The 24,170-nt window shown below is 37.0% G+C and overlaps 1 protein-coding gene and 1 long non-coding RNA gene across 4 annotated transcripts; one reads left to right on the forward strand and one right to left on the reverse strand.

Moving 5' to 3' along the window:
* Positions 1-114: 114 nt before the first annotated feature.
* On the reverse strand, positions 115-23,515 carry LOC106151149 (advillin). 3 transcript variants are annotated; one of them, XM_086995480.1, is made up of 25 exons: positions 23,290-23,515; positions 14,236-14,316; positions 13,439-13,513; positions 12,127-12,192; positions 11,693-11,829; positions 11,385-11,487; positions 11,047-11,157; positions 10,682-10,783; positions 10,040-10,149; positions 8,335-8,413; positions 6,982-7,080; positions 6,479-6,626; positions 6,035-6,138; positions 5,545-5,673; positions 5,131-5,289; positions 4,563-4,667; positions 4,223-4,306; positions 3,949-4,007; positions 3,547-3,640; positions 3,122-3,211; positions 2,688-2,801; positions 2,290-2,412; positions 1,800-1,871; positions 1,367-1,480; positions 115-1,104 (listed from the first exon to the last, which is right to left on the reverse strand). In XM_086995480.1, exons 2-25 carry the CDS (start codon positions 14,308-14,310, stop codon positions 991-993), a joined length of 2,466 nt encoding a protein of 821 aa, XP_086851606.1. In that variant the 5' UTR covers positions 14,311-14,316; positions 23,290-23,515; the 3' UTR covers positions 115-990. The 3 variants fall into 3 exon arrangements, with proteins under 3 accessions (XP_086851606.1, XP_086851608.1, XP_086851607.1); XM_086995482.1 differs by lacking the exon at positions 23,290-23,515 and adding an exon at positions 17,972-18,135; XM_086995481.1 differs by lacking the exon at positions 23,290-23,515 and adding an exon at positions 16,576-16,749.
* Positions 2,800-3,495, forward strand: LOC147759978 (uncharacterized). Its single transcript, XR_015331049.1, has 2 exons — positions 2,800-3,023; positions 3,450-3,495. It is a non-coding gene; the product is annotated as an uncharacterized LOC147759978 (long non-coding RNA).
* Positions 23,516-24,170: the final 655 nt, after the last annotated feature.

Consider the following 24,170-nt stretch of genomic DNA (forward strand, 5'->3'; position numbering starts at 1 on the left):
TTTTCATGGTGTTCAGATAGTTCATTGCGTAAGCTAGAGTGAAAACAAGGCAAAAAAAAGTGCAAGAGTTTATAAAAAAGCATTATTTTTACCGAAAAAAAGATGGGGCTTGAATAGCTTTTTTTCTATACTTTTTTATTTCCTTTTACATAAAAGGGCAGTAGTTTTATTCATATAAATATTTTCTTTTGTACAACACTTTTAATAACGTGTAAATGCACCATTCACTTAAAATACAGCCAGTCTGTCAATAATGATATCTATAACTACATTATACCTAATCTAATACAACTAACGTAAATCATGCATCTCCATTACTAAAACAGAAAAGGTTTTAATTTCTCTCCTCATTACACTGAGATGCAGTAAATCTGTTGGCAGTGATAATCTGAGATTCACTTCTGGTTAAATTTAGCAAAACTACCTGTCAGAACACATTATTAATAACACATGATCGTTTATAGTATATGGATCAATAATTGAATCTTTCTCTTCGGAAATTACCATTCACTATTATTTTTACCTAAACTAAATATATTATCAATACCTTGAGGAAAGTCTAGTAAAAGAACAGTAAAAGTTGTCCCTTCAAATATCACGTCGATTTCCTTTCTTTCTACAAGTAAGGCGTATGTATTGGCAAAGTTGGCCGTTGAGTATTGTACAAGTTAAAAAAAGACATACGCCGCTTTTATAGCAGTCCTACCAAGACGGCGCTACAATCTGAGGCAAATTTTGTAAAAAAATAATGTCCAACTGCTTTGAAAGAAACGCAACGCAGCCTGCTCATATAAGTTCAGCAAGTTTGTGAGATGACTGTATTCATTTTAACGGAGTCATCGCAATCATTTTGTGACAAGTAGATAGTAATATCACAAGCATATCATGCTCCTTATATTCCTTTAGTCAATACTGTTAAAAGTAAGTCGGATATATCCATTTTGGAATCAACAGAAAGGTGATGTCTTCGTTTGCTGGAATATCTATGTCTTAGAAAAGATCCGTTTTCTTTTTAAAAGCCAACTGTTTCCATTTTGGAAGCTTCTGAAACTCTTCATACGTCATTCCAAACAACAACTTGAACTCCTCTGGGACGAGATGCATCTAAAATTGAAAGAGGAGAAATGTGCAGCCATTTTGAGAAACCGAACGAATGGGTCTTTCCTCGCCTCTTGGTCAGTGAAGATAAAAAAAAATATGAAATAATATTTTTATCAATAATTTAAAATAAAACTTAAGTATTCAAACATATATGACTGAAATATTTTGAATGGCAGGGAAATAAAACACGACAAAAGAGAGAGAGAGAGAGAGAGAAGAAAGACACCTCCAACGACATCACGCCGGAAATGACGTCATTATTTACCTCTTTGTGCAATGGGTCAACATCCGCCGGAAGTCCCATATCAGGCTTTCGCCTAAGAATATCAGCGGCATATTTTTGAACATTTGAGAAACTGGCTTCTACTCCAATCTTAGCCTGGAAACGGAAAAGAGAGTGTGAGTTTCAATGAAGATTTCAAGCTCCAATATAACGAAAATATAATTTCCGTAAGTTGTTATGTATCCCTTTGAATCCGGTTAGGTTTCCTCTCAGGTGGTAAAAATAACCTTAATATTTGTAGGTCGAACCTCGATCCACCCAGCATTTTTCCAGGGTACGGTCCTGGACTAAATATGACCCTTTTCTCGTGACTATATACCAGTTACACAATCTACAATCATCGTCGCCATATTTACGTGTATGTTATTGTCTTTGTCAAAATCATTTTTGACGTGACACAAAACATTATCGTTACCTTGTCAACAATCTCCACTTCTACATGGCTCTCGCCGAGCTCTTCCTTCATCTCTTCAAACGTCTTTCCTTTCTAAAATGATACAAACATACAGGGAAGTTTAGATTTATTCACGATACATAGACTGTATCGTCCAGGTTGGAAGAAGTGTACAGCTTCAATGCAGGCACAACTTTGGTTTGGGATTTTAACGGAATAACGGAATGTGTTCTAGGACGCTGCAGTTTCATGCTTAACCTTACATATTCAGACAAAAAAGTGTCGTAAAACCGAATACGGAAAGTCTGTAAGCATGTGAAAATGAATGGACGTCATAGCTGACTTACCATACCCCTACATGTGTGTGTGTGTGTGTGTGAGAGAGAGAGAGAGACAGAGAGAGTGAGACAGTGTGAGAGAGTGTTTATGTATTGGAGAGTGCACTGCCTACTCAAAAAATTCGGGTGAAGTGTGCGTGTTAATGCATTGGTGCGTGCACTGCCCTACTCACACTCCAATACTGTCTATCCCACACTCCAAAGAACCCGGTGAAGTTCGGCGGCTCAAAGCCTTGTTTCACCATAGCAATCGGCGTGTCAGGGTCGCGACCCGCGGGGTCTGTCTTTATATATTCCTGTACAAAGATGAAAAAAATTAAGATTCATTAAGATAGGACCGTTCGTGAACGACTGATAATGTAGGGCAAGAGTTAAAACTTCTTTAACTAATTAAGATTAACGACTTAAACCGGAGACAAAATAATATTTTTCAATTTACTCTGAGGGTGTGATTGTATATTAAGACATTCAAGACTAAAAAACAGTCACGTTTATGGCGACGATGACATATAAGTGGATAAATAAATGAGATAAAAAAGATGAAAGAAAACGAAGTTTTCATAGCACGTACCACAGCTGTTTGCATGGCCAGTTCTTTTTCCTGTTTATTGGCGCCTTCCCCGATCCAAATAAAGATGGTGTCGAAGGTGTCCAAAATCATCACATCATCTGGGACTAAATCTTGCTGTAGGTCGAAAAAATAGAAATAATACACCTGATCAACTAAACGATAGTCATAAAATCACTAATTTCGCTTTTTTTTAAAGTTATCATCTGAATTCGGCTACTTGCCTAAACAACCTCAAGGTCCGCCAGCACCACTGTTCTACTTTATACCATGGGACATATAATGGGACCCAACTAGGAACAACTTAACCATGGGATAATATTCTACATTCACGAAGCAGTACGCATGTTATTATGCCCAGTGGATTTTAATTATCATTATCATTTCAAAAACTAAAAATAAATATTTTTAACACGGCGCAGTAAATTATGCCTCACCTGAATAAAATCTGGGATGTCCTCCACTAGGAACTTCCCTGAGGCGTTGGAACACTGGAATAGACGCGGCTCTCTGGGAGGAGCCTCCTCCTGGAAATAAATTAATTAATTTAAAATATTAATTATAGATGAGATTTAAATCGACAATAGAACTGGGGTTGTTTGGCCGCGTCACTGAGGGATCCGAGGGAAGGGGAGTGATTGGGTGCTCCTTCACTAAATATTGAGGTACTTCCAATCTACCTCTTTTAAAATATTTTATCTAATTCCGCTCCCTAAGTATTAAGACACATCTGCTCTCATCAAAATTTACATTTTTTAATTACAGAGATGGGGGAGAGAAAGTAAGGAAGTGAGAAATATATATAGAGAGAGATAATGAGAAAGTGAGAGGGGGGGAAGTGAGAGATAAAGAGAAAATGTACCTGTAACCTCCTGTCGCTTGCGTAGCTCTCTCTTCCACCCACTGCCTTCCAGAAAACATCACTTTCATTGCCTTCGTTCAGTATTGTTGGTGGTCTGGAGTCAGAATAGGAAGACCGTTACTACTTAATTTAATGATCATTATCAAAAATAATAACATTATTTAATCGTCCTTTTTGCATCATTAAATGTGATTCCAATTAGATTTACTCTTTGTTGGCTAATTTATAGGAACATTTACAAATTAACAGCTCTAAAATATTTCTAGATATTCTTTAAGGTCTGTAACATAGATTAAAAACCGCTTTATATCAAGGCCGTAGTCCGCCAGTAGAGACGCTGTCAAAATTAACTGGTTAAAATGGCCAAGATTAAGAATTCTACTATTCCTGTGTGTTACTTACTTTGACGTAAGCGACCGAGCAATCTGTTTAGCAACTCTGTTCTCGCTGGCATTGCTACCCTGTAAAACATATATAATTATGCATTGCAGTAAAACATAATGTTGTATTTTTTTTCAGGTCATCTAGCTTGAAGCACGGTTACATTGCATTTAAAAATATGGATATGTACCGTTATTTGCAGTATTGATACCTGACGTGTTTGATGCTTTCCCGGTTCCCGATTCAGTTGCCATATTTAATTCATATTTTGAAAGATTCTTAACGTGATACTTACTCGTCCGCACCAAAGGATAAGGGATTCATTTTTGTAAAGTATAAATACATCATTTGAATTGAGTGATGCGGCTCTGCAGGGTACCTAAAAGAATGGAGAGACATACTTAAGAATTGATGGACTACATTAACCAAATCAAACATTTTGGAAATAGCTCTCCGAGCTACTTTTTCATTTGTATTTTTTTTTTTCATAATTTATTTCACTTACTTCTTCGGCTTTCATATTGTCCTCGTTAGAGACATAATTTTAACTGATGGGCGGCATTAACCAATGGAAAATTTGTAGAAAAGCAGAACTACTTTTCCGTTTGTATTTTTGGATTACTTATATTACTTACTTCTACGGCTTTCACATTGTCCTCGTTAGTGCTGCGCACTTGAAGCAGGAAGGAGCTTCCAGGGGCCACCTTGTTATAGTCCCCTACTTCTCTGGCAGAGCCACCCTGAAAGTCAGTATATAATGATAAAAACAAACTCTTCGTTGACAAAAATCTCACTAGAATACTTACATTAGCTATCTCATACAGGTGAAAGATAAAATATATACTTACGCAAATAGAAAAGATACGTGCAAACATCAAACAAAAATAAAATCTAAGTAATTAATTAAAGGATGACTCGCGGTGAGAATAGCTGGCAGTGTTAACAAAAACATCAGTAATGTAATGGTAATAAAGGAATGAAAGTGGATAAATGAGTAATTTTTAGAAACTGGTCCCCATTATAGAGAGTCCGGTTATTTCTGACTCACACGAGTTTGGACCAACTAACGTCACCCAAACTCCGACCTGTGCGAACCTAATAGAAGATGGACTTTAACACGGGCCCTCAAGTTCCTGAGACAGAGCAAAGGTGCATCTTGAAAAGTAAACATTGAAATACTTAATGGGAGACAAAGAACCATACCTCGAAAATGATAATTTTGCCCTTAAATATGGCCATGAAGTGTGGCGGCTCCTTCCCCTGCACAACTCGCACCTGCACCGGTTCACCGCCAAATTTGTCGTCCAGGTGGACTGAACGGATGGCAGAGGCCCCCTGCTCGGCTAGCGCTGATTTATTACCCTAATAATAATAATTATTATAATAATATTAAAAGGAAAAGGGATAAAATGGCATCAAATAAAACTGGTAATCTTATCTAAGTATAAATTAGGCAAATTTCTACAAACAGAGTATACCGTTCATCTGTACCATTAATTGTTATTATATTTCAGATTTTCCCATATACTTCAACTAGCATGATTAGAGAATTTTAACATTTGTAGGAAAAGAGTTCTGAAAATACCGCATCACGTCTTCTCCCTAATTCACACTTACCAGCCAGAAATATATAATGTGTTTCTCGTCGCCGTATGTGTAGAGAATGACGTAACAGTCACCCCCGAAGAAGCGTCCCAGCTGAGAATTCGGCACTGCCACCATATCGTTTCCTTCGATACGCCATACCTGAAATATTTTTTTCATGGAATTAAAACATTAAAGATTATATTTGATGCGAATACAATATTTTATTTTTGCTTTGACGGATCAAGCGTTTGCGTGTGTGCATGCGTGCGTTTGTGTGAATGTGTGAAGGGTTGTTAGGCCCAAGGCTTAATTTCCGAGGCACGCTCTCAAAACCCCTATTCCCTCCCTCAATATGTATACGTATAACGAGCGAAAGTTAAAAAAGTAATAATAATAATAATAATCCAACCCTTTGACCCGTTATTTATAGTGAAATAACTCGCATACCATGCACATATTTTGAATGTGTTAGTTGTGACAACTGAAATGAACAATAAGCATCTCAATTATCGCAATGTACCTCCACTTTCCCTGAGCCGTCGTCCACCATACTCTTGTCTCTGGTCTCCTCCTTCTTCCCATTGTGCAGACTGGAGGCGTCGAATTTGGTCTGTTCTATTTTAGCTGTAATCACAAAACAAATATTGTGGTGTAAATGTGACGCTTCGCTTATATTTAAAGTGTTCTGGTTTCAGAACTGGATCAAGTTTTATATTTCAAAATGTGAACTAGGCTAGCTATCGGTTCGCTTAACTCGATTGTAGCCATTGGCATGATTGTTTTTTATTCAACATAATAAGACCTTTTTTATCATTTCTATTTATTTACCTTTATTTTATATCAAAGCATTGATGATCACAATAGTAAATTCCCACAATAAATACAAACATACACTTTATAACAGTAACACAGTTTGAATTAACGCGGACAGACCTAGGTATAAAAATGACCGTTAATGCCTCACCTATTTGATTTATGACAGTGGTACTCTTTAAGTCCGCCTGGGGTTCCGGCCACGACTTAAACAGCTGTTTAAACATGACTGGCTCTCCTCCTTCTACAACGCGGGTGACGCGAGTGCTTTGTGGGTATTTCTTCTCAGTGATGAAAGCCTGGTGAAGACAGACAGAGGCATTGTGTTAGATGAGTTCAGACAACACAATTCACAAATTGGCGTGTCTTCAAGACAATTCAGCAGGAGAAATTATGCTTAAAATGACTGAATTGGCTGACTATGTATAACTAATATTTCCTCTTTCTCTTGTATTTTATGTATTATAGAGGTGTATTGGATATGCTATAAGTTTTAAAAAATGACCAAACAATACTTAAAAATAATTAGAAGAAAATCGCGGAAAGACGGGAAGCGTAAAATCCAAGCTGTAAAAGAAATACACAAGAAAATGAATAACGGCTCTTAATTAAACTATCAAAAAGTGAAAGTTAATACTAAACAGCGCGTCTTACCATGGCGTTGGTCATGGCCTCTGATCGTTCCCTCTTAGAGGATTGTTTCCCGTTCCACACCCAGATACCGGCCTCGCCATTATCCACGATGAAAGAATCCTGGGAAAGATAGCCAATAAATATTGTCCAATTCTAGTTAATACACAAAGGTTATGGTTAAGAATGGAACACACTTTTTACACGATCTGTTTAAAGTCTATGGGTTTAGATTCACGAAGGGGAGTTGAATTTTTAATGTCAAAATAGATAATCGTTAAGGGCAGAATAATTAACTAAATAACTAGCTAGCTAACTAATTAACTAACTCATTAAATAAATAAAACTGAAACAACAAAAAGGTCATACACATGAATAGAAAATGTAAACAACCATATATAATAAAAACAAATAAATGCGTAAATTAGCTATCAAAAGTCCAGAATAGGAACTGATAAATTAGATGTTGCTATAGTGTGACCACACATTGTGGTAATGGATTTATATTCCATTTATAGCTATCAACTTCTGACCCCGGTATTTTTATTCAACCTGTCAATCAGCCGGACAAAGCCGAACACAAGCGTTTTCCCACGATCCTAAGCAATAGTTAGATTAAAAGTCAAGGATATACGACTAATTTCAGCGTTAAAGGTTCAATATTCTAATTATTATTGAGAACTTTTTGTATCATGGAAAATGATTAACACTCAAGATATCCTTGTTGATGCCGCAGCCGCAGCTTACACCGCGCTCACACGTAAATCCATTAATTCATCACTGTTCCGATTTCTTTACAACCGCGAGGTACATGTATCCCCTATAGAAATGATGAGCATTCGTTCTAACAACTAGTGCCTGAGACCTATGGGAGAACGAATGTGTCTTAAGTCAAAAGGAAAGGGGCGTTTCAAATGAGGGGTAACCCCGTTCCATTACATGACTTTAAAGATGTGTTATTGGGCTATGGCGGTGCATAGTGAAATGCGATAGGAGTATGATGTAAGAAATGGCAAAACTGTCAATCATGAGGAAGTAAAGGGTCCTTCTCTTCATAACATAGAAGGGGTCAGTTTCACAAACATATTAGTGCGGTGAAAAAGTTATTTACTTTAAGACCGAAAATTAAAAACCACTTTGGCACAAAAAATATTTAGTAGACCACTTAGTTCAGGAATTCGGAACTATTTTACACTGATGGATATGTAATAATAAATTGACAATTATAATGTTAATGAGACAAAGTAGAAGAAGACAAGAAGTCAACTGAAAACATTCGTCATACAGCTCTGCCACTGAATAATTTTCTGCACGTAAATATCAACCAACAGTTAACAATACAGTTATGACTTGATTTTCGTAAATATTAACACTCACATCTGGGTCTAGGTCGCTTTTCACCAGGGGTCCCTCCTTCAGTTCTTTGATATTCAGCTGGTCATTTTCTTCTTTTACTCTGAAAAAATCCAGGAAATGTGCAATTAAGTGTGTAGAAAGTTATAACCTGAATGGTATATGATAATGCCAGATGTAGTAAAGACCCAATTGTAAACCGTTTTTTTTTTTTCAGATCTCCAAAAACGCAGGATCATTGACACTTGTTTGCTCGTATTGAAAACGATTTGCCCCTTGATAACTGTCAATTAATATAGAAATATACCTCTTCTTAGATCGACGACAGTCACACTTTCTTATCGCCGATTTCATTTTGATTAATTCTCGATTGGACTTGTGTAGTGTGCGCGAGCGTGTGTGTGCGTGCTTGTCTGTGTGTGTGTGTGTGTGTGTGTGTGTGTGTGTGTGCATGCGTTAGTAATTGACTGCGTCAGTATGTTCGAGTCAATTCAGCGCCATACCATGAATTTGAACTCAAAAGAATTGGGTACAAAATATCATAGTGTACAAACGGCTCCAAAATATTACATGAAACCCGCCTTCGCTTCTAAACACTAAAATTGGACAAGTCATGATGCGCGTATTAGATAATATGCCCCGTAATACGCTTCGAAAAGGCAGCTTCCCAAGACCAAATTGCATGAATGCTGACCAAACCACAGCTTCTGTCAATCAAAAGTTTCACGCCACGTACTTGGGGACAATTTGTGTGCTCAGCTGATTTGCCGTAGACATGAGAAATAGCATTTAACACGGCGTCTTCTGAGTATGATAAGACGGAAAGTATTCTGCACGCTATCTTATGACAACGCATATAGAAATAAACCTCGATTTCCTTCGAGGAAGTATTTGTATTGTAATGCCGATTTCATAAGGATATCATAAATATAACCCATAATCAAAGTCGGATTTCCTTGCTATTTCGTCTGTATTCTTAAAAACATATTAATTCTCTTCCATTAGGAATTTTTTTAAATTTTCACCGGAAACCCTGTTTCAAATTTTGTGCTACAGAACGTTTACTCCTGTTAATTGTTCAGTGTACATGATTACTGACCAAATTATTTATTTGTTAATTTGTCAGTAGACCTAACTAGTCACTCGTCAGTTCGCTGTTTATCTATTGATATGTTGGTCTATCTTTTGGTTGATTTCCCGTGAATTCCGATCATATGCAATTGCCAAAATACTAGCAAATCTATCTTCTTGTGACAACTAATGGAATAAATAAAATTTGAGAGTGGGGGGGGGGGGGGGGGGTTAAACTGTTAAGGTAATTGTGGGGGGTTTGTCATATGTTTTTTTCCACATCTTATCGATTAATAAATAGGTTCGTAACACGCATTATTTGCGACCCCTTTGTTAATTTGAAAATACAGTAACAGAATTCATTTCAAAATGGAGGGGAACTAATCACTCGGAATCTTATTTCCTGATATGGCGAGGTTCTGTCCAGTTCCCACCTTTCTTTTTTTTCTTCTTTTCTTTTCAATAATAGGCTTCAGCAAACTTACATTTCAGTAACTTCAATTCAATATTATAGGCATAAGAAGTGCAATTGTTGCACTTCTTATGAATAAAGCGATTTATGAAAAAAACGCGTATGTTAGCTTTGCAAATACAGAACACACTGGATAAGCTCCTGGTGTATAAATGATGTAGTTAATATTATCAAAAGATTACTTACAGATACAGCTTTATTTTGGTCATGGACGCTCTCTCATGGACCTCGTCTGCTCCACCCTCCGCGGCAGATTTCACCTGTTTTTTGTCAAGTGGGAGATGCGTCTCAAATACCTGGGCAAAATGACATCCAGAGATTAAAAATGAAGAAAAAACATCTGGCTGGAAAGTCGATAATGCGCTGAAAAGTACACTAGAATATATCAAATGTGTAGATAGATTGCGGTGGATAACATAACAAATTAACAATCACAGTCATCCCTCAAGGTTAACATGTGAATCATGCTATTGGTGGGATTTTGTTATATATCCGTATTTTAAATATTTCTGGAGAAAAACAATAATATAAGCACCCACAAATAAATAACAGCTGAATAATAGTAAAATTTGGTCTCTAGTTTTGATCATGTTTTAAAAGAGCTTTTTTTTTCTGCCTATGGGCCACCTCATTTCTTTCCTTCGGCATAGGGGCTCCATCGCGTTACAAACTCCTCGAGGTAAGCTCCGAGGCTACGTTATTATATGATGTCATAGGTTGCAAACATGGATAGAAACTATTTGGTGGTTTATCATCATTAAATAAAAGCGAGTGAACAACCTATACCACCGATAAGAAATATAATTGTTAATCTGAAGTTGGACTTACTTTGAGCCACTCAAAATTCAGTTTCTCCTCCTCGCCGTCTGCCACCGCCACGATGTCCCCTTTCCCTCTCTCGTCACGCAGCTGCCGGGCCACCTCCATACCCTGGTAGTATAATAAATATATAAATAAATAAATTAATAAATAATTATCACGGACAAACGTGAACTCGAATATAAAAAAGTGTAAGTAAGACGGAGATAAATCAGTAGCTAACTAACTAACTGAATAAATAAATAAATAAATAAATAAATAAATAAATAAATAAGAAGATGAATGTGCATACATGTAATCAGATACTATGCATGACTTCCTTTTTTTTTTCGCGAATTAGGATCAAAATCACACGTTTTCCCCGAACCGCCTACCTTAATTTTTTCGAACCTATTGGAATCTCTCCCGGTCCAAACAAACAGCACGGTGCCAACGTCCAGGATAAAGACGTCCCCTTCGTTCATGGAGTCCCAGCTAATGTTGCGCTGAAAGGTAACTCGGTAAGTGAATCAAAATTGTAATTGCAGTGTTTTTTTTTTGTTATCAATATGTCAGTTTTGTGGTTTTCTGAAAGGCAGTGATCTTCAAAATAATAATAATAATAATAATAATAATAATAATATAATTGGGCTTCTTTCTACAGACATTGATGCAACATTGTTCCTTTCTTATTTATTTTTTCATTGTATTGTTTGTGGCTGTTCCCCCTCACCTCCTTCACCCTGGCTGTACGTTTGCCTTTGATCTGCAGTAGATATGGTTTGAACGTCTTGTCCACATGATTGAAACCGGAAGCCACGCCCCCTTGTTTATACCTAAGCAAACATAAGGACAATAAGGTTTATAGTAGTAGTAAGAATCACAAATAAATTAACGTGTTGCACTGAAAGATTCTAAGTTACTACTGAACGAGTTGACATTATCATCATTATTCTTATGTTATTTTTTTTAAAATATTTTTTATGAACATTGCAGAATAAGATTTAGAAAACTTAGATGACGTTTCAACACAGTGCGTACCTAACACCGCCCTTCTGACGGAATATTTCTAGAAATTGTTTGGATTCATTTCCCTGGGTTTCCCTGTGTTGGATAGGAGCGCCACCTAGACTGTCGTCCAACTCCACGGACTTATAAGCTGCCACGCCCATCTCATCCTGAAAAGGACTCGTATGATCTCAATATCATCTCACTCTATAATAAATTGTGATACTAAATAAACTCATTTTATTAACTTTCTGTCTTATTTCAATATTGTATTACTTCTTTATATTTCTTTCTTTAAATTACAAAATAATTCACTACTAGAGAAAAAGAAAAGCCTGTTACGTTTTCTGCCTGGTACTAGTGAGGTGTATTTAGACTATTTGGCCTTAAATTACAGATCACCTTCTGTCGTCGGTTTTCAGGTGACCTCGACCCATGTTTTCTACCTGAGTCTGTTGCTTTCTTACCTGAGTGCTCTCCTCGCCCAGCCAGAAGTGAATGTGCATCTCAATACGACCCTGGACAAGTTTGGACTGAAAAATAAATAAATAAATAAATAAATAAATAAATAACACGGAAAAACTTGAAAAAGAATATAAATAAGTGTGTAAATAATTAAGACGATTGTAAATAAATAAATGAACAAATGAACAAATACATAAATAAACGAAGATCAATGTTCCTAACAATCAAATAAAAGTAAATTTTATTCAAAAGAAAAAAACATCAACTTAGGGCTAACTGTGGAACAATGCACAAACAATACAGTTGCATCTGCGTCTCTTAACTTCAGGTGGCCAGCTAATTGATTCTGATCATGAATGAATTCTAGCCCATTATTGTCGGTGATATTGAATAAGACAGTAACAGACCCTGTCGTGTCACGTACCATAATATGTGACATAATTATAGGTCCATTCTACCAAACATCTAATTTCGGTGACTTAATTAACCGCATTCTGATTTGATTATGCTAACCAAAGCACTAATTGATATTTAATGAGTTTCTGGGTTACAGGCATGAGGTAGATATGAATCTAGAAAGGTGAGTTGTCGACAACAGGTAATTGAATGCAAAATATAATCCAGAGGACACAACGCCATATTGTGTCACCTTTATCTCTCCGGACCCTTGTCAACTATAATTACGAAACACAGAGACGCTATTTTTGAGTACTTGCGTAGCATTTGCACCCAATAATTAATAAAGGGTTGTAAGAACAAGAATGGCGCATCTGTTATGGCTGTTTAGATCTTGGTGAAGTCAATAACTCAACACGCCTTTCAGCCACACAATGAGAGTTAGGCCTTAATATAACAAATACTACATTGCTTCGGATGCCATTGCTTAACCACCAAGACATACTATCTCCAATATCGTTCACAGAGTCACGATCCAAAAACCCGTTTTTATGTTTCAATTTTATGAATTTTGAGTCATTCTCGTCTTGAAGAAAGTGAAAGGAGTTTTTGACAAGTGGCGCTAAAAAATTGAAAACCTAGAACTCAAAAATGTTTTTTTTTTTTAATCGCAGTTCTTGGAAAGAGCCTATTCTGGTGATAAAGAGAAAATGAGTGAAATTCCCAACAATTAAAATGCTATATAAAGATATCATTGTTTGTTTTAAAAGACCCCCGTTATGGGTTTTACCATGGTGAGCATGATTTACATTTCTTGTACCTAGGCCCTACCAAACATGGACCCTAGTTTGAAGAAATCAGCGAATGAGAGGGACGAGGTAAATTTAGGACCAACAGTTGAGAGGATGTTTTGCTTACCTGATATACAATATAGGAATCACCGGTGAAGAAGTTGCCATATTCTTTCTCTGAGATAGCCACCACTTTCAATTTCTGGATGAAAAAAGAATATAATTATTACATTACATGCAATAAGTTTACTCGTCTCCTAATTCAATTATTTCTCCGAACAATCCCTGAATAATTAAGTCAATTATACAATAATATATATATAAAATAAAGTTTGGGCGTCTCATTTTTCCTCACACACAGATACAATTAAGGGATTTTCCATTTTATCATCATTTTCACCAAACTCTTTTTCAAGACACCCTCCCCTCTTCAGAGAATAAAAAGTGGAAAATTAAAAATGATGACTTTTGCCAGCTTAACCCTTGGGGTGAAGATCATCATTTTTTTATTATTTTTCCAAAAGCGTACAGAGGGCACAACCCCCTCCCCTAGCGTACAAGATGTAGACTTGTGAAAATGATGGTAAAAATGGTTGGTTCCTAACTCTAGAGTATTACAAATTTACGTGACACTGTCATCCACATCATTCATAATATTTAACAAAAGCGCTTAGATTAATGAATCAGTTGGAAATGTACAGATCTGATAAGTAAAAAACAATAGTGTATATAAGTCTATCAGTATATTAGAAGTCATTAAGTATGACTAAGATATTCATTGCCTGTCTGTCGTATATGGAGAACTATGTAAATGTGACTATGTAAATGTGACTTCAGCGTTTTATTATTTTGTCTCCATTTTCGAAAGATAGAACTTTGCCAAAGTAAAATCTCGTCGACTTCTTTCCTGTTCTAGAAACCTACCTCTATCCGCCATATCCTGAGGCACGGCTCATCCTTAGGGACATTCCTGAAGGCGGGGTCTACCACAGTACCCATGCTGGACTGGAATAATAACATAATAACATTAAAATATATGGTTATATACAAATATATAGTTATATAAACCAGGGACATTCCTGAAGGCGGGTCTACCACAGTACCCATGCTGGACTGGAATAATAACATAATAACATTAAAATATATGGTTATATACAAATATATAGTTATATCAACCAGGGACATACGTAAAGGCGGGTCTACCACAGTACCCATGCTGAACTGGAATAACAACAATATATGGTTTTATACAAACATATAGTTATATAAACGAGATCTGTTGGGTCAAATAAGGGTAAGGGGGTGGTGGGGTTTTATCACCCTCCCCATCCCTACACCCCTAACTACACACAATCACCAGCCCGACTGTGTTCTTTAATTTGTTACATACATGTAGAATTCAAATTAGTTACCCTATTGTTTTTAAACTGGCTATATGTTATCAGGCCCGTAGCTGGGGGGGGGGGGGGGGGGGGGGGGGGGGGCGAGGGGTTCGAAAGAACCGCCCCTTTTTCTGGGAAAAGGTCCACTCTGGGTAAAATTTGATCTAGGTACGTGACGTTTTTATTTGAAAAGGTCCATTTTTTAAAAAAAAAAGACCCACCCCCTTTTGAAATTGCTGGCTACGGGCCAGTTATAAAGTACACTCTGATATCAGAGGCTCCTTAAATAGCATACAAAAGTAAAGTGTCAGCGACACCAACTTTGTAACAAACTACTAACAGTACTTGTAATTATATTGTTGCAAGAGAAACGCCAGGATGCAGATGTAAATTTGCTGCGACCACACCCCTTTATAATCCCACTGATTTGTCCCTGGTACTGGGGCTATTAACTGACATCAGTAAAGCATTCGACAAGGTCCGCCCTCATTGATTCATACAGCAGAATTTAAAAAAGCATGATCGAAAGGTTCACTGTCACCTAAATCGGGACATTCAATATCTCAGTGATTGCCTAGTTTGGGACAAGGGCAACCAAAATATGTGCTAACTCCCTGCACAAATTATGTGGAATGAACATCTTGTCTTTAAACGCAAAATAATGCATAATGTGTTGTGTTGAGGCACCTTCTACACTGGGTAATTCCATTCAAATCCCCATAGTGATACACAGTAAAACATCATGCGCACAGTAGAATTTGTTTACTCATAGATGGGACTTTTCTGGCACAATATTTCAAAAACAAATTATTATTGATATCAACAAAAATGTATTAAAGTCTTGATATCATCATAATCATGTTGTTGTGGATCATCTACCTTCGCGACACGTTAAACGTGTCAATTCCACGTATTTAACATTGTTCGAATTGTATCACGTGCAGCTGACTTCAAGTTATTCTGTTCAGATAAAAATCAAAATTTCAACTCCTATAACAAATAATTGTGCTAAAACGACACATGATGATACGATAATAACTATCGAATGTATGAAATAATTGTCACTTCAAAGCCTAGTTTCCTTTCTTTCGAGTGAGATTTATGTCGGCCACGCCCTTCATCCTGCTCTTTTCCCCGCAAGGCAACAGATAGTCCAATGAAACGATATTGTCCTCGACTTACTCACACAATACAGTAGTTGCCCATATGAAATATGAATTATTTTGATATTGTGTCACAACACCAAGGAACTGACAACAACAAAATAAACAAACCGTGAAAGATACACCTAAATTTTAATACTATTTATTCGGTATAACACGTAAATGTGACACGAGTTTATGATATGACAACTAAAATGAATTAATAAAAACATATCATTCATAACCTAGTACAATGATTTATCACAGTCATAGGATAAGGTATTGTTTAAATTATTTTTACCTATGGCGTCAGTTTGCTGCCATATAAGATCATGGCTACATGAAAGCTGATCACAAAGAGGAAGCAATTTAAACATAGTCAGTTCTTTATGAAAGATATCAGATGTTCACTTTCATATACGTTCCCCGTCTTATTATAGACTTGGACCTAAATAGATCTCTATTTAGGTCCAAGTTATAGACGATAATCAATCTATTTTAGACCATCAACGATATATTTCTTTCTTTCTGAAAGCCGCTTCTCCCCCCCCCCCCCCTCTCTCTCATTTTACTTTCGATGGAAAACACCTTTCTGTTACTCCAAATTTTTGAAGAAAAGTTCGCGAAAACGTAAAGTAAAGTTAACGTTAACACTTCGGGAGAAGATCTCAAACATTATAGCGTAAGACAGACATTCAAAAGTGAACCATTTCTTTCCTCGAAAACTACACAAACTTTACCTTATTCTACGACGTGACACTTTCTACAACCTCCGCGGGATCCGCCCTGCTCGACACTCTAACACCGGAGTCAAGATACAAACGACATTAGTTCTTATCTTAGTGGTCAATCACTGCCCGAGGAATCGCCACTGAATCAGCTGTGAGAGGAGATTACTATCTGGTCAATTAGTTGGTGCAGCATGGGAAAGCTGGCGGCAAAACAGGGCCCATTTTTATTAAACCAGGCGTGAGCTGTGTTAACCAAACAGACGAGTCACAGGGACAAAGCCAAGATAACCCCCCAGCCCTGCCTACACAGCCCTGCCTAGGAGTACTGTAGGAATATTAAAGATAAAGTAGCCGAATTATTGGCACGGATTGAGCTACTTAAGCATAGACAGTAATTTATTCAAAGGAAGGCCTCATTTTTCATTAATTTTATTGATTTCTTATTCTCACGCCATGTTTTATATTATTGTATTTCATTTGTTTTAATCTTATTTGTTTTAATTTTTCAATGAAAATTAACTTCCCAATCTCTGTTAATATATCACAACGCATTCAAAGGTGAAACCATGATCATTGTCACATATTCCCTGTATCATTTCCCCACTGTGATCTTTTGAAAAATGTTGATGTACTTTATATGTTCTAAACATGCCATATCTGATTCATATTTTCTTATCGATCACACAGCTGGGTTTATGGTGACATGCGCTTCTTAATTCGTCCTCTTTCCCTTAAGGATATGAATTTCCTCAGTTGCGGCCCTCACCCGACGAACACACAGAAAATACTTAAAGTGATAAAGAGTAGACACAATTTATAATATGCCCTACTGGTGAAAGTATTGTGGATAATAATAATAATAATAATAATAATAATAATAATAATAATAATAATAATAATAATATGCAAACAAGCCACCCTTCCTCGGATAAATGAAGCTGTGGCGCAAATGAATTCGATCTTTCAAGTTTAGATAATTCAGGATTTTAAGGTTTCCAATTTTGTCCATATTGTAAAGCTTTCTAGTGCCATCACTGGCAGATCAATACTCTTTTGATGCGACTTCGGAAGTAACCTGTCTTTTGCACTCTTAAACACATTACTAATAGCAATTGCGATGCCAAAAATTAAAATCATACTGATTTCAAAAACTATGTCCAAGTTAGTAGCAAGATAAATCTGGTAGAGGACAAGTAAAATTTGAACTATGATTTAGCCCAGGTATTTGTTAATTCATTTTGTCATCTTTCAATCCAAAAGTCAAGAACGCACGCCTTTAAACGCCTGGTAGTGCACGTTTTTAAGTAAACTGGTTTAAAACAAACCATATTCGCCTTTATAGATAAAATATAAATGCCTCAATCTGTACATATATGCCGTGCTGTTGACAAACCTAACTACTCACTTTGTGAACAAATTGTCCTTAGTTGATTTATCCCAGGTGAAACCTGCGTCCTCGGTTGATTTATCCCAGGTGAAAGCTGTGGCACTGGCTTTGCTACCCCGTTAAGTCCACCGAGATCGTAACACGTGTAACTTAACTGAGCAATGTCGCATTACATGTCGAAGATACCATAAGCGACAGCCCCGTGTGCCTTATTAATAATCTATCTGGGCAAATGGGAACTGGTCACGCTAAGAGTGACGTAACACCTTAGTACAGTAAGGGAGTGTCTAGGGTTTTGCGGAGGGGGGGGGGGGGGTGAGGGTAGGGGTCTTTCAGAATAAGTTAGGTAGTAGTAGCTAAGGCACACTAACTTCACGGGGACTCTTGCTGAATGTAGTCAGCTTAACTGATTCAAATTAACACGCCTCATATTGTCGTTGAATAGAATATAGAAAAGCTGGTGATTATACGAGTACGCAGTGACAAGATGAGTCGTTTCAGTCCCTTAATCTGATTACATTCAGCGAGAGTCCTTGATGAGTTAGTAAGCACAAGCTAGTGAAACCTAGCTCATTCTGAACGGCCCTATAGAGATATAGAAATAACCTTATTGCTTTCGGCAAATATAAAATGTTGCAGGAAGACAACTTTCACAGTGACATTTTGGCATAAGGATGGGAAATGATTATGTTAAGTCCAAGAGTACTATATTGTAATACTGTTGATCATAAATCTAATTGCCACTTATCATAATCATTTCCCAAATCTCAAATGAAAAAGTGCTAAATAGAGGATATACTATAAAGGACGACGCTGCAGACAATCAGAGAGACAAGAAATACTTTTATGTCGCATCCTGAGAAGAACTAGAACATTGGGCAATCACTAATAGAACAGAGAGAGATAGTAAGAGGGAGACAAAGCTTGACATTCAGCCAGTGATTGACAGGGAATAACATCAAATATTTGATCAGAAATTTTAACGAAAGAAAACTATGGAGATTGACGGCCGCCAACGTTCTTCTAAGATCAAGGCATCTAAACAGTGAGATAATATAATGCAAAAACGGTGAAATACTCTGTCACGTATCTTCATAATTAATAATTTTCAAACAAAATCACGTTCTCTTTTCAATACCTAATTTCATAGCAGGATATTAAATGTAAACCACAATCATTTCAATGAAAAATATTTTGTTATTATTAAAGATGGTGATTAAGGCTACCACTAATTTCCAGTATATTTCCTCAAGTTAATTGCAATACTTCGTGACCACTGCTGAACTTCCCAGTTTGCTACTGAAAACAATAAACAAGCTGACGTCTTCATCAGAATCCAAATCTTTAACCGCAAAAGCTTAAAATAGAGAATAATAAACAATAATAATTCATGACTTTTACTCCAGTACCACGTCTCCCATTAGAAACAATAACCAAATTGACAACTTCGTCAGAAAGCAAATTTTAAACCACAATACTTAAAAAGAGATGACACAAGCCAAAAGATGACAAATCACAAACGCTGCGCGTACTGATAATGTGTCTGGAGATAAATGAAATGCAATATATTCAATTACAGCAAACCTTCAACTCGACTTGCTGCACCAAAGGAATTGAGACCGATCCTTGGGCCTTCTTCTACCCTCCATAAATCTACGGTAGTACGTCGGGTTAATTACGGTAGCTCCTGTTTATGTTAGAAAAGATGCGCTCACTTTGATTGAACTGCTAGTGCGACATAAGTCATACCGTAAGGCCCCATAGGATATAGAACTAGCATTGTTTGGTTCGGCAAATATATGGTGTTAGCCGAGGGCAACTTCACTCTTCTATTTTGGCACATGGATGGAAAAATAATTACGTTCATTTGTAAAAATTTGGCTTATGATTAACATCATCATATAATGACACTCCAGGACTAAACATGCCGCACGCTCTCGTTATAAAAGAACATGACATCTAAACATGCCGACTTTTGTATTTGGGAAAAGTATGCTTCACTTTTGTCTATATGACTTAGATAAGACCAACTTTCTTAATAAATTCATTTAACAAAATATACTTTGGCCCTAAACCACAATGTCTAAAACGGGAGCACTCACACGTTGATCGTTACTTATGATATTAATGAAATGCGGTTAATTAAGCTTTTATTTCCTTAATGAAAGGGGGAGAACACTGCGTGATTAGAGTGGACAGTGGACAGTCTGTGATGACCAGGGACACCTGTATCAGATCTAACAAGCGACCCCACAATCATGGCGTCATCGAAATACGAGTTGGAAACTCGTTAGGTGAATAACAAGCACGGAATGTAATACAATATGGTGCGCGTGCAGCGAGGAAAATATATCTCTGATCGAGGCGTAGTCTATCGAATAAAATTTAAATACACAAAATGGATATTTTTTTTTCTTAGTCATTGATTATTAAGAGTGATTGGAACGAATTGGGATAGGGCACGGTCCTTCGTGCACGAAGCTCGATTTACGTTGAATCAGCCATAGCATTCTCATTATACGAAAATAAAGTCAACTGAAGTGTTCAGTAAAAATAAAACATCCACTTATCACGCTTAAGTGTCCCTTTTCGTTATCAGTCATACTAGCGAATAAATTCAAGTTTAGAAAAGTTCGTAGCAATAGAAAAATGAGATTAGATTTACTTCATATAATATACAGTCTGTACTTAAGACACGGGATCATTTCTCCCGTGAATTCCTGTAACAAGACACTTTTTTTTGTTCTGTTTGATTTTTAAACAGTGTTTGCTTACTGAAAAGGTAAAAGTACACAGTTATGCTCATTCGGTGAGAAACGATGACAGACCCAGGAAACTGGGGGGGGGGGGGGGGGGGGGGGGGCAGAAGACATTCTTTTCTCTTGACTTCTGAGGCACTATCCTCCTCTCCCCCATCTCAAGACCCTAGAGAAATTTAAACAAGCAAAATTCGACACTTGTTCATTTGTGTCAACGTGGTTTAGTAACATTGTCATGATAACAAAAATACTGTATATATATTTTTTTTTTAAGTTCCCTTTCTTCCCTCTTTCATTCACCGGTGAGAGAGCATAATGGTATGCGCCTTTGATCAAAACTAGGATATTTGACGTATTTCGTGCTCAACATCATGAAGTAGACCATTTGTCAGGAGGAAATGTTTGAATATTCCATCATCAGAAATGGCAGTAGTCAGACACATAATGGTCACTACTTGAAACAAGAGTTATCTGTCATCTCAATCAGAGGACACTTGTCAGGAACCATGTCATTAGGGCCCCTAACCGGCGTGATGGCTGCTTTGACTTTCAAGTACAGCCTGTAGTTATGGCCCCTGACAGCTTACGTGGACATGGTCAAATTTGTAATACATATAGACGAACTTGTACCTCGCATACATGACCTTAACCTTTGTGATACTTCGTAATACATTTATAGAAGGATGATGTGAAATAAGCCAGTTAGAAGCAGACATGCACGTGCACACATCCAGAAAGCCAAACGCACACAAAAACACGCACGCGCACAGAATAACATACACATGCATACACACACTCACACACATGTACACACACGCGCACGTACACTATGCAAGTGACAAACAAGATCGCCGAATTTATCAATCATGATTTAAGGAAAAAATAATAAGAATAACGAATTAAAAAAAGGAAACAAAAATAATAGAAATATAACGAATTTAAAAAAAGAAACAAAAAGACAACGAAAACGCCACACGAAGCCTGGATAACAGTCGAGTAGGACCAATAAACAACTGCTACATCAAAAAGAAATTATTGCACCTGCACCTATTGACCTCACAGAGCAAGGACTGCTGGGAATGTGCAGTAAATCTGGATGCAAAGAGTGATTTGTAATTTGCCTGTTTATAGATAAGAGAGGAGTGTAGAGCACCGTTTACACTGAAGGTCGTCTTTTCTGCGTCCCGTAGTAAGGCCCCAATTGAGAGTTAAAAAAAAACACTTAACGTGCCGACAACTGGCCGATCATTGAGCAATCATTCTGCAACCAATTAAAGCCATGCTTGTGCCACCTTACTACGACCACAGTGCTACCAGTTTCATGGTCGTAGAAAGGACACCGTCCAGTGTAAAAGGAGTTTGAAGTATTGATGACTGATGCGATCAGTCACTTAATATTCGATTGTTCTACATTATCAAAAAAAAAAAAAAAAAAAAAAAAAAAAAAAAGGGGGGGGGGCGGGGCATGTGATTTTCTGGCACTACTTAAAAGACAAAAGATATTTGGGTCTGTATTTAATTTGCCAATGGCCACTCTATAGAAAAAAAAATTGTGTAATATATCATTTTTTTAATTTCAACAATTTTCTACTAAGGTCTATGTCTTTACAATTTCATTTTCTGATTTTTCTCGTTTTACTTATTGGTTGCGTTGTACATGTAAATATTAAATTATTGATTTTTCAAAGTAAAACATTGTGTAAACAGCCTTAAGCTCATGCAACGCAATTTAGCGAGAATCCCCTCAGAGACGGGTCGATCATGCTAGATCTATCTAGGTAAGGGAACGGGGTCTATGATAACACAGACAACAATGTCACGGTTACTTCCCTGGACGGTGTGTAGTTACTCGCGCTCTGTTGATTCAGGCGCCTGTGCTTGTTACGGTTCATCTCTGCCAAATTAAGCAATGACACATATAATCGGTTGACTAAAACTACTATGTGTTGTGTATGATACAAAACAAGACCTCCTGACTTTATCATTATATTGGTCAGCAGAAAGAATTCGTTCCCTTATGTTCAACCACTAAAATATGTTATTACATTTTCTGTCGTGAGAATCTTCGAGAGAATCTTTGAATTAAAATATAATGGCTGCTCTTATGTAGTTCTTCAAGTATGATGACGACACAGAAAAAATAAAGAATTTGGCGATAGGCGTGTGGGACTTTAAGTAATTAATATTATAGAGATATTAATTTAACCTGATGTACACAACCGACTCTCATCGACGGTCTTCTTCAGAATGTGTACAACCTAGCGGCCACTTAGTATATGTACAAATTATCTTTATCATCTAATGAACACCGTACAGTTTGAGCCTCAGCTAGCATGAGAGCTTTATATGTGTTTTGTTTGTTTGCAAATAACGATCTATGAGCGATACTTGTGTCAGGCTTAGCCTATCTCTGTCGTGGCCAGTTTCGGCTAACACGTCCTTGACACTTTGATGATAGATTACGTTATTATGCCACAGAGGTTTGATTCACTAAATTTCATTCTCTTTCTGAATGTTCAGCTGTATGTACACGTGTTATACCCCTTAATTTCTTGCGCAAAATCTATGTTTACTTACCGAGAAATGTGCTGCAAATTCTCCTTTGGTGGTGATTTGTGCTCAAGAAAACCAAGCGAGCCGGTCACGCACGCTTTCGGCTGGCCAGTACGAAGGTGGACTGAGCTTGACCACTGACACCGGCGTGTTTTGTGGTGTATAATTAGTCCGGCGTCAAAAACAGTTGTATGCATAAAATGGCAGTGTTGAACAATGGCGCTTTTTCCTATACCTTAGGCTTCCGAATAGCGGTGTCAGTGTGCCACTACGTGTTTGGGGGGATTTAAAGCTCGAATTTATGTTAAAATATGAATACTGGACACTGGTTTTAGCGTGTAGAGAGGGTAATAACGGCGTTGATTTTATTGGTAGATTGCGTTTTGGTGCTAGCGCTATTATTCTTTGTACTAGCACATTATAAGTGATGGGAGGGGGGTAGGTACATGTAATGTACATGTACAGGTTGCTTTCGTTTTTTTTTTTTTTTTTTTTTTTTGTGTTTTGTGTTTTAACTCTATCTGCAGAATGTTTTTACCCTGATATCAAGGGCCTCTAAAAATATACAAAATTTAATAAGCATGGGTGCGATACAATAACTCTGTAACAGACTAGTAGCGCACCCTGTGGTCAGAGAGTAAAAGCACCAGTATCTACCTTCAAAATGATTTGTCACACTACGGTAAAACTAAGAATTTTGTGAGTTTACTACGCTTTTTAAAATAAAATACGACATTTTCTTTTAAGTATCATTCGTACATGTTTTTTTTCTATAACACCCATCAGTTTCTTTTTTATCTTGATGTATTTATTTAACTATTTATTTTGGGGGGAGGGGTGGAGTGGGCTGCTGCCCACACCTGTCTCCTTTGTTTTCTGAAATTAGTGAATTAAGAGACGAAAAT

The sequence above is a fragment of the Lingula anatina genome, chromosome 9 (genome assembly GCF_051362555.1).
Source record: "Lingula anatina isolate TDL-2025a chromosome 9, LinAna3.0, whole genome shotgun sequence".
Classification (NCBI taxonomy): Eukaryota; Metazoa; Brachiopoda; class Lingulata; order Lingulida; family Lingulidae; genus Lingula; species Lingula anatina.